The 10825-nt window shown below is 35.2% G+C and overlaps 1 protein-coding gene across 1 annotated transcript; it reads left to right on the forward strand.

Annotated features, from left to right (window-relative positions):
• The first annotated feature begins 7362 nt into the window (after positions 1-7362).
• Positions 7363-10306, forward strand: LOC115982413 (protein LAZY 1-like). The gene is made up of 5 exons (XM_031105001.1): positions 7363-7499; positions 7581-7647; positions 8171-8979; positions 9293-9578; positions 10049-10306. The coding sequence occupies exons 1-5, from the start codon at positions 7494-7496 to the stop codon at positions 10066-10068; spliced, it is 1188 nt and encodes a 395-aa protein (XP_030960861.1). The 5' UTR covers positions 7363-7493; the 3' UTR covers positions 10069-10306.
• The last annotated feature ends 519 nt before the right edge of the window (positions 10307-10825 follow it).

Raw genomic sequence — 10825 nt, forward strand, 5'->3', positions numbered from 1 at the left:
TACTTCGTGATATTCTAAAATTCACTTAGAACTACCCAAGTACAAGTAAAGTGCGTTTTGTCAAAGAATATGCCAACACATGAAAAATATGACCCTAACAATCTTCCCCTTTGGCAATCCATGACAAAATCACAAGAGTACAATGATATCCTAAAATACATTCTACTCAAGATTTACACAGAAAAATAAGTCTACTCTAATACGTGAACTCTTGAAAAAATTCACAAGAAGAGAGATCAATGTATGAATAATACTTTGCAACCTATCTTAAAATTGAAACACTAAACAAGATCCATCAAGGCATCACGTGCAAAAAATATACAAGTTATTTAAATAAAGAAATATGTGTAAGAGGTAAGAAAAGAAACAACACATGTGAGAAGAGAGAAGAAAAGAAATCATACATTATCATCATATATATCATCAAAGCATAATGTATGAAAAATGGTTACAAAACCAAAAGATACAATTAGTGAGATAACACCTATACTATGGGTCTGTTTGGATAAAACTTATTTTACTGAAATTGAAAACTGAAAACTGAAAACATTGTAGCAAAATAATCTTTAAATGTGTGAATAATACCGTGGGACCCATTTTTAATGAAAAAGTTGCTGAAAAGTGAAATTTGTGGGTCCCGTGTACAGTACACGGGACCCACAGGATTGATAAAGGAGCTAAAAAGTCAACAAATTACGGCTACTGTTCATGAACAGTAGCCGTTGTCCCCCTAAACGTGTGCGCAGCAAAAAAAAAAAAAAAGAAAAGAAAAAGCAAACGTGAAACGCAACCTCTGAATCCAAACACATACTATCTATCAAAATCCTCACTACATCCCTCAAAACTACCTAATTCCCCCCTATCAACTAGGTTTAACTACTCTAAAAACTACTTCCCCTTTTTGTCATGATGAACAAAGGATGAATTACTGTGAGGTAGTCACCTCATCATAATGGGAAAAGCCAAAAGCAACATCATCATCATCATCATCTCCACTATTAGAAGGAGCATCCAAAGAGTCACGCTCTAAAGAGGGAGCAAACCCACCTAGTCTAGGTTGATGGCAATCTATGAGACCAATCCTAGTGTTCATTTGACACATCTCATTAGTAAGATGGTCAAGACGATCACCTTGAGAAGCTTGAGTGTCTTGAATGTCACCAAGATCATCACATACAAGCTAGAGCTGATAGAGAATGGCAGCTAAGGTAGCCTCTACTCCAAAAGAAGAAAAAGATGAGTAAATGTGGTAGAGGGACGGTGAGCAAAGGCAGCATCCTTTGCAACATGAAACCCTGTTTCCTCCCATTGAGCAGGAGTAGAATCATCTTGTGGATGCTTGGTCTTAGCGATCAGCTGCAAAGATATACTAACCAAAGATTCCTTACTTATAGCACCCATAAAAGAGAAGTGGAAAAAGGAAGGAATGGAAACACTTGCATGCATGACAATGTGAGTGATAAAGGAAGGAAAGATGAGTTTATCACAACTCACAGTGTCATGAAACGTATCCAGAATGGATAGAATCATGCAAGAGGGAAAGTCTTTGGATAGACCCTCCAGTAGAGAATAAAGAAAATGAGCACTAGGCTTAGTGATGGTGTTATAGTGAGAATGTGGAGTAAGAATAAACCTCATCACCATGTTAAAGATCCGTGGATCTTTAGCAAAGTCATGGGTAACAAAACTAAGTTTGTGTCCCCAAGACGTAGGATGCTCACAAAAGCAAGAAGTTAGAGCATCTCTAGAGAAAGAAGAGATTAAGAACACTTACCAAAGTTTTGAAGAAGCTTAGAGACCAAAAAATGAATATGAAAATTCTAAATTTGCGAAACTCGATAGATCGAGAGGTATCGAGATTCCTCATTAATTCTCGATAGAAGATTAGTATCGAGCTTGTGTCGAGATTCACTTTTTCAGCTTTTCTCACTTGTTTATTTGTGTACTTTTCATGTCTTCAATAATACCACTTGATATAGTAACAAGATATACTTTATGATATTTTAGAATCCACTTAGAACTACTCAAATACAAGTAAAGTGTATTTTGTCAAATAATATCAAACACATGAAAAATATTACCCTAACAATATGGGAGTGAGAGAAGCTGCACAGTAAGTTTGGGAAACGCAGGAGGCAATTGGCAACCACTGCTGTGTTCAGACATGGTTTGTCTAATGGACACATCTAACCATTTCATAGCCACAAAATTGTACGGTGTCAAACCACCGCCCACTTCTATCCACAAGCACAGCAGATGATCAATCCTCGCACTGCTTCATGGACCCTGAAGAAAAAAGTGGGGTGTGTACTTGCACTACAGCAACTTAGAATGATTAGTCGAGAATTTGTAAGTAACATTCAACAGTATGAGATATGAATCCAACAAAGGGAGAGGGAATTGTAGAAATGCTAGCCCCACCTGGCCTTAAAGTTCACTCAGCAAAGAGAGTTAAATGGCATTGATTCAATCAACTCCACAAGTATGTCCAAATTCCAATGCGGATTCATATCACAAAGAGGTTTACTGGGGGAGAAAAGTAACTTAATGTCTCCTGGAGAGTAGGCTTCCCTCATGTTAATGGCAGAAAACTGTTATATTAAGTTCGTATTTTAGTTTCATGTTTGCTTCTGAAAAGAGAAGGTGGCAGTGGCACACACACTCACTTGGACCCTACACTGATCATACAAGGACGTCGAACAAATAATGTGGTTTCTGCCAGTGTAGCATGTTGCTTTGCCAGCAGAACTTAGGGGGTGTTTAGTAGGAGTGTTTAAACAACAATTTTTAGTGTTTAAACACCCCTACACGTATTTTTACAACACTTTTTAATTTACACGTATTTTCACAATACTTAAACAACAATACTAAAAATGTCTAACTAAACGAACCCTTATTATTGGTCTATGATCATGGTCATATTAAGATTTTTTATTTTTTATTATTGAGTTGTGTTAACGAATGCTATAACTTTTTGTCATTATAGACTGTGGTGACAATCTCATAAAGAGAGAAAAAAAAAAATCAAAATAAACCGTGTGGCTAATTTTATATCCTTTTCTTTTATTTATCCAATTTTTTATTTAAGTGGGATATACATGAGCCCAACCTTAATGAGCACTGCACGATACTCATTAACATTTGTCTTTATTATTACTATAACTAGTTATGCCATGCATATGCATTAATATATTTAAAGATATACAATGAGATAAATAATATAATTCCTATATATATAATTTAAATATTATTGATAGTCATTTTTATATTTTGGTAACTCTTTAAAAAATTTTGTAAGGATATTATTAGGTATAAAATGTAAATTGTCTATTTTTAAAAAAATTATTGTGAAGCACCTTTTTTTTCGATTCATTTATTCTAAAATAATTGGTTTTTGTACTTAATAACTCACTTTGATGAATATTTATGATGTGGTCCCATATTTTATTCTAAAATTTAGAAATAAAACTCTTTAAGAATAAATAATTTCGGACATATAGCACAAAATTAGAACTCTAATTTGAAATTCTATTTTGAGTTTCTTTCATCTTCACCTATTATTATATATATAGATTATTATTATTTTGTTGTAAACACCCATTATAAAAGAGACGTGCAATTATTTTTCACCACATTTTTTCAGAACATGATAAAGTGACAAGTTATGATTAGAACCTCATTTTGACATGAACTAATCATTGACATAACTTGTAAAAAAATTAAAAATGATGAATATTGTCCCCTGCTTATGGAAAGCTTGAGCTAGAGCTAGACAATGTTCTTGGAAAAATGCTAGGACAACAAATTACACAATTTTTTGTCACAATTCGCCACATAACAAGTTGTGAGTAATAAATAAATAAATTAAAAAAAAAAAGTGATGAATCAATGTGAATCCACACCTCTGCTACTCACAACTCGCCACATAGTAAGAGAGACATAGCTCCTACAAAAATTTTAAAAACTAATTAGTAGTAAGGCATTTATAAGACTCATCAAAAAAATTTTATTATATAGAATTGGCCCCCCAAGAAAATAATTGGACCCCCAGCTATGACAATTCTTTGGAGCGAATTAGAATACTTTGATAATTTTGTAGAAATATAACTTTTGTACGCAATATGTACGAGTTATGATTCCCTTTGGAATTAAAAATCCAAGACTTATCTGTGTCGGTGAGTGTGTGTGTGGTACTATGAATTTTTCTTGAATTGTGAAACATGTGATAGTTTCCCCCTAAAGTAAAAATCCAGTTTCCGTGGCCCAGCATTTGTTATCCCCTAAAAATATTCTTGTATACTATGAGCACTACAACCTTAAATAGTCGGCAGCACTGCTCTACATTGTACGGTAAAAAAGTGGTGTTCGTACCCAATGTACTATATTTCTAATTCTATTGGGTATAATATTTTCACCTCTATTAAATTTGGAAAAAGTGATTAGTAGAGAGACTCAGCCTCAATATTTTGGAGAGATTGATTCTCATCAAACCTGTGGCACATCACACGGGTGAAGAGCATTTGTCACCGCACCAATGCCCGATCTCTCTCATACTACAAATTTATGGATATGAATACACCATTGTAGTATTTCTTACCCAGCATCGTACATAAAAATTTTCCAACACTCATAATGGAAAGCATCCAAGACCTTACTACTCCTTTGAAAGAGAACATCTTCCATAATCTAGTACAATACCATGGTAATAATTAAAATTTTAACGAATTTCTAAAAAGTATCATATTAGTATTTTTAAAAGTATTAAGTTAAAAAAAAAAAGGGCAGGTTGATCCAGGTTGAGAAGTTCTGGACTCACCTAAAGCCAACCTGTTCCATCTCTAACCAGTGATGTAACTTAAGAGTCATGGATTGTGATGCAGAAGTAATTAAAAATCAATTGTTTTCCCTTCTCAAAGGTCTGCCCTTACTTTTCCGTCCTCCAAACCCCATGTTTCGTTTTCCTTTAAGTCTCTTCAAATCATACCAATCCAACTTATGCTAACCTCTGTTAATTTGGTGTCATTCCTATCAAGAATTATCTTGTATCATTAAACATTAACCTTGGATGTTATCAGAACTACCATCAATTTTCCTAAGCATGAATTGACAGATTCTTATTGGAAGATACATCATTCATGATCCATTCTCATCTAACCAACATGTATCATGTATGCGAATTCCATTGTATGTGGCCCAATTTTCAAACATCTACCTTCCGCCATTTTGCTAAATCTAATCAACCAGAAAAGTAAATCATCAATCAGTCAGATTGATGGGAATAAAACAAGTGGGAGAAAGCCAGTTTAACAGTAGTACAATTATTCGTCTTTAAATCAGTCATTTCTAAGCATTTTCTGTTTATCTCAAGCTCTTAGATTTTCATGCCACAGTATAGTCGTAGAAAAAGAAAGAACTGTTTGAATTGTAGATTCAATTAGCATCTTCTTCCGACCTTTGTAGTTCATATAAGAAATAAGCATAATAATAATAATAACAGTAAATCACAAACCAGTCTTAGAGCTGTCATGTAAAATCATGAGACATTATCTCTATTAACTTCCTCTAAACAACAATATAAAGAAGGATTCAGATATCCAAGCGATAATTGCTTGATACCTCTGGAGATCATCCTTTCCAACTGGGGTTTTCTCATGTTCAGCCCATCAAGCTCTGGCAGAACCAGTTAAAAGATTAGTCAAGACTTAGTGTGTCCAAGAAACATGGGCATCCAAAATCCAAAGAAAAAAAAAAGGCAAAATCTTATTCTACATGGTGTGTTTTACACAAGCTATGATTTTATAATCATGTAAAATAAACACCACCCCAAAAAAATACGGCTAATGGAACTTCAACAAGACCAGGTTGACATCATTGTTATCTTGAGTGTGTTTGTGTCTATGTTAACTTTTAACAGGACTGGGTTTACATCCATTATGTTCCGAAATTTTTCTAAATCTAGATGGTTTAAAGAAAGCGTAGTACTTGAGTGGTCTATTCTAAATAATTACTAGAATTTCATGGAAGTATGTTTATTCTTGTCAAGGATGGATGTGCTCCCTTTGTCTTGAAGCCTAAAGCCCTTTTTACTTTTGCTGTTGTCACACTTATTCATAAAGATGCTTATGGGACACACTAAGTTTTAAAGGCCAACAACACAGTTCCAGATGGGCTATTTAGAGAGAAAATTCAATTCTCATGATAATGACAGTAGCAAAGACTATGAACATGAATGGCAAATGAAAGTACTTAATCAAATGTGGCAACTTTACCGTCCACGGCAAATAGTACCTGGAAGTATTGGTGTTATAAGGCATTCTATTTGGTATCATGTGACAATGAAGGATCATTTTTATTGTCTGATATCAGAATGAAGCTGGAACAAAAAAAGTAAAAGACTAAAATTTGTTTTCCACCTATCACCAAAGGAAATCAAACCAGCTTCTTTTTGTAGGGTTAAAGATTGATAAGTTACTAATGGCGCCTGATTTACTATAATGCCAATTGTATGTAGCAGAAAACACAGAAAATGTTGAAGCAAAATTATAGAAGTAAAGTCCTACCTTAATTCATGGTATACCAGAGGTCCAGAACCCATCAGTACCTGGTCTGCTGAAATAAGATTGAATATGAGACATCCCAAGGAGTTCAAGAGCATCCAATTGCTTCTTCAGGATTAAGATGGTTGCAAACAGAAACACATTAAAATTGAATATAATAATTTAAACAAAATATTTAGGCCTTTCACTAAAGATAATCACGACTAGTTGAGCTCTATCAAATAGGGTCCTTTCAGTCTGAAATACTTCGATGGGCCTACTGGAAAGCAAACTAGTGTGTCCCAGTTGAGAAAATAGATCTAATTCTTTGTCATATTATCTTTGACTCCATTCTGATTCCAGAAAATATTCTCTACAGTACCTACAATTTAATATGGGGTAAACCAACCTAAGACCCAATAAAATAAAGATAATCACTCCATGCAAAAGGTGCAGTGCGCAAACATGTTAAAGTGCATAACCTGGTTAAATACATTTAAAGAGACCTAACATGGCCAGTTAGGAACTTAGTCACAATTGCATCAGGAAATACATATCAAGAGAATGCGACAGATATGATTTATGCTACATTGTTACTGCATTGGACAAAGGGTCACTGTTGTGAAATCGTGAAAAGAAAAAGAGAAAATTATAAACTCTAAAATCAACCTCACAAATGAACATACTTTGATTTCTCATATAGAATCACCAACTTGTGGGGTCCAGGACCCACTTTTCATTTGACCACATGATAGTTGATTCTATCTTTGCAAGCATAGCAAACATGAATTTGTAATCATCTGTGTGTTTCTCTCTGCCCAGCCCTTTCTCAGACATTGGAGGAAGTGTTTGACATCTCATCCATTAACAAGCATACAGCTAGCTATGAAAAGAAACTCCTTCCTCATCCTCTCATAACTGAAATCAAAATTCAAGTTTTCTGAAATACCAACGAAAATGAAGGTAAAGTCCATTCTCTGCTATCCTTGGAGAACATTACTGTCACAATATTCTACAAGTTGATCTTTGCATGTCTTCTTGCAGTTACTAGGCTGGATGCATCGTAAGTTCCGCCAAAATAGCAGTGAACCACTAAAAGATTTTGTCATTGGTAAGACCTGTGCTACACAAACCTTTCTGTTAACATCTTCCAGTAAGTTTAAACCACCTAAATGATACCATCAAATTAGGCTATCCACGACTAATTGACACAAATCATAAGAAGATAGTTAGAAATGGCCATAAGCTAAGACTTCATATTTCAGTTTTAGAATTGCTATTTTTACAGTTGATTATAAAGACTGTGAAGTGATGTGCACTACCTTGGAAAGAAAGCAGGGGCACGATAAAGTCTTCACATACCTAATAAAAGAATCACTCTAAAGACCTCTGTACATGCATGCCTTTATATCTTAACTATGGCCCCAAAAGAACCCAAAACGATCATGAAACCTAAGAATCAAAATGGTGTGCACTTAATAGAAACCAATGAAAAATCATGATTAAAACAAATATCCATGTGACACTAGTGCCAATATACAAAAGTGGACTCCCTTTTCCCGGCTAGCCTCACCATCAAACGAGTTCCTTCTACATTTTTTGTGTGTCAGGGTATTCTTGTACTTGTCTTTCAGGGCAGCCGTCACTTGATGATCAACAATGCTACCCAAAGTCAAACTATGGCACCAAACCCTTCAAACAAGCCCAAAAAGACCACCACCTTCGGAACTCTTTCACTGGTCTAGAAGCAGCCAGAGTAGACGATGAAGACTATGAAGAAGAATCATCAGCTGCAATATCTGAGCTCTTCCATGGCTTTCTGGCAATTGGTACCCTTGGTACAGACCAAGTCATTGCTGACCCGTCGACACCAACATTTGCCATCTCTGTTGAGAACATAACTGAAAAAGAAACAGAGGTGACAGAGAATGATTTGAAGCTCATCAATGATGAGTTGGAAAAGGTGCTGGGAGCTGAAGTTAAAGATGATGGTTGCAATGATTCATCTGGGAGAAACAGTCATGTAAGCACCGGAAGAAGTAGTCATGTGAGCACTGGAAGAAGTAGCCATGGTAGCACCATTACACTCAGTGGCAAGCCAATAGAAGGCCCAGAGACCAATGGGAATGGAACTACTGTCTGCCCACTCCAAGGATATCTTTTTGGGTCAGCAATTGAATTGTCAGAAACAACAACAGTGGCAAAGAAGGAACATAGGACATCTCTTGGTGAGCTGTTTCAGAGGAGTAAAATAGCAGAGGAGAATTCTGGAGCAAAGTGCGAAAGGGATGAGAGGCGAACAGAGAAGGAAGCGGATAAGTCTGCCATAAACCTGATGAAAAAGATACTGAAGAAAAAAATGGTCCATGCTTCTTCTAAGAGCTCTACAGCAGCTGGTGGTGGACCTCTTGATTCTGCTTCAGCAGAGACAAAACTGCAAAAGGTATACTTCCTAAGCAATTTCAGTTCTCCACTAAACTGTTTCCTGAATTTGTCATGCTGGGATCAATAAAAAGAGATCCATATTTCAGTTACAGTGAAGCAGAACTACCTAACCAATAATTTCCCTTTCTCTTTACACTTTTTGTTTGAATGGTTATAATGTAAATATATATATATATATATATATATATATATAAATTTTGCACCTCAACATGGTGACTGATTTTGAGATTCACCAGATGCATGTCAAATTGTCAGTATCCTGGTTATGAGCTTTTGGCTGAGTTCCTTTATTTATGATGTGTGGCTTGTAGATCCTTCAAATGTTCCACAGAAAAGTTCACCCTGAAAACTCAATAGCAACTCAAAAGTCTAACAAGACCCAAAAGACTGAAAACAAGAAGAAATTAACCCATAATGGGGACTATCACAATGGAGATCCGGTGCCCCCAGATGAAGAAATAATGTCATATCCAAAAATGGCACTTTCAAAGGAGAGCATACGACGCTACAAGAGCCAATCTAACCCACCGCAGTTTACACTCAGCAGCAGCGATTCAAATGGGAACAGGGAGCACTGGATCAAAACAGATGCAGACTGTAAGTACAGATTTATCCTCCATCTCCAAAATCCACTATGGAACAGGAACACTATCTGGTTTTATAACTTTGTGGTTATCATTAAAAAAAAGCTTCCTGATTTATGTTTATAGAAGAGTCTACATTCTACAATTCTATGAGAAACTTGTGCTTTTATTTTTACAAACGTAAATCTTCCTAATTGAGGTCCTACTGTAGATTACATGATTGTAGAATTCAAATGATACAAAAGGAAAATTGGAAATCAACCCATTCTCTTCAATTTGTGACCTTGCTGCACATTGACTACATGTAATAGTACTGGTTTGACTCAAAGAACTGCATTATGATAAAAATGATTTCTTTTTATAGATAAACAAATGATAGATAAAAATGATTTCATTAACAAAAATCTAACAAGCCTAGTATGCCTGTTCTGGCACTTATTTTTTCAGTAACTATCCTCATTTAGTTCTTTGTGTGCATTGTAGACTTAGTGCTGGAGCTCTAAAAGGCAGAAGTAGCAGTTCAGTGTAGTTTGTCACCCCTGAGCAGTGAGCAGTGAGCGGTGAGCAGTGAGCAGTGATATCATCTTTATAAGAATCACCTTGTTGATGATGGTTGCCAATGGCATTATGTGTTAATTAGCTTGAGTTAAACAATTAAATAAAAGAGGCACTCCTCTTATAAGCCTATCTATGAGTGATCAATTTTAAATGTAAGGTACATCTGTTTCAGTAAGTAATCATAATTTGGCCATTATGGCATTGTAACTATAAATTTGAATGTATCCTAGAAATGCCTAAATTCTTCTTGAGTTGCAGGAAATTTTTTTCCTAGGCAAATGAATCATGAAAGAGGATTAGGATCCTCTAGAGTTCCTAAGATAATTATACCATTAAGTTATAAAAAATTTGTCCAGCCAACGTAAAATTAGTAGATTGAATTTAGCCACATACTCAACATTTAAACAAATATTAATTAGCATTATTTTGTTATCCATTTAAATTATTGATAATATGGCAAAATCAAATCCAATTGTTTCACCATTAATGGATAAAATTTTAAGAACTCCACAATGGAGTTACCTGAGAACTTTAGAAGAACTTAATCCCTTTCTCAAAACTTAATCCCATCAAAGAAAGGCAATTGAAACACAATTGTCAAATCTGCCTTATGTAGTATAACTTATATATAATCTCCCTTCTAGGGGTGGAGCCACGTATACTAGGGGCGCCATGCCCCCCTCCCAAAAAAAGAAAGAGTAA

Source organism: Quercus lobata, chromosome 3 (assembly GCF_001633185.2).
Source record: "Quercus lobata isolate SW786 chromosome 3, ValleyOak3.0 Primary Assembly, whole genome shotgun sequence".
Classification (NCBI taxonomy): domain Eukaryota; kingdom Viridiplantae; phylum Streptophyta; class Magnoliopsida; order Fagales; family Fagaceae; genus Quercus; species Quercus lobata.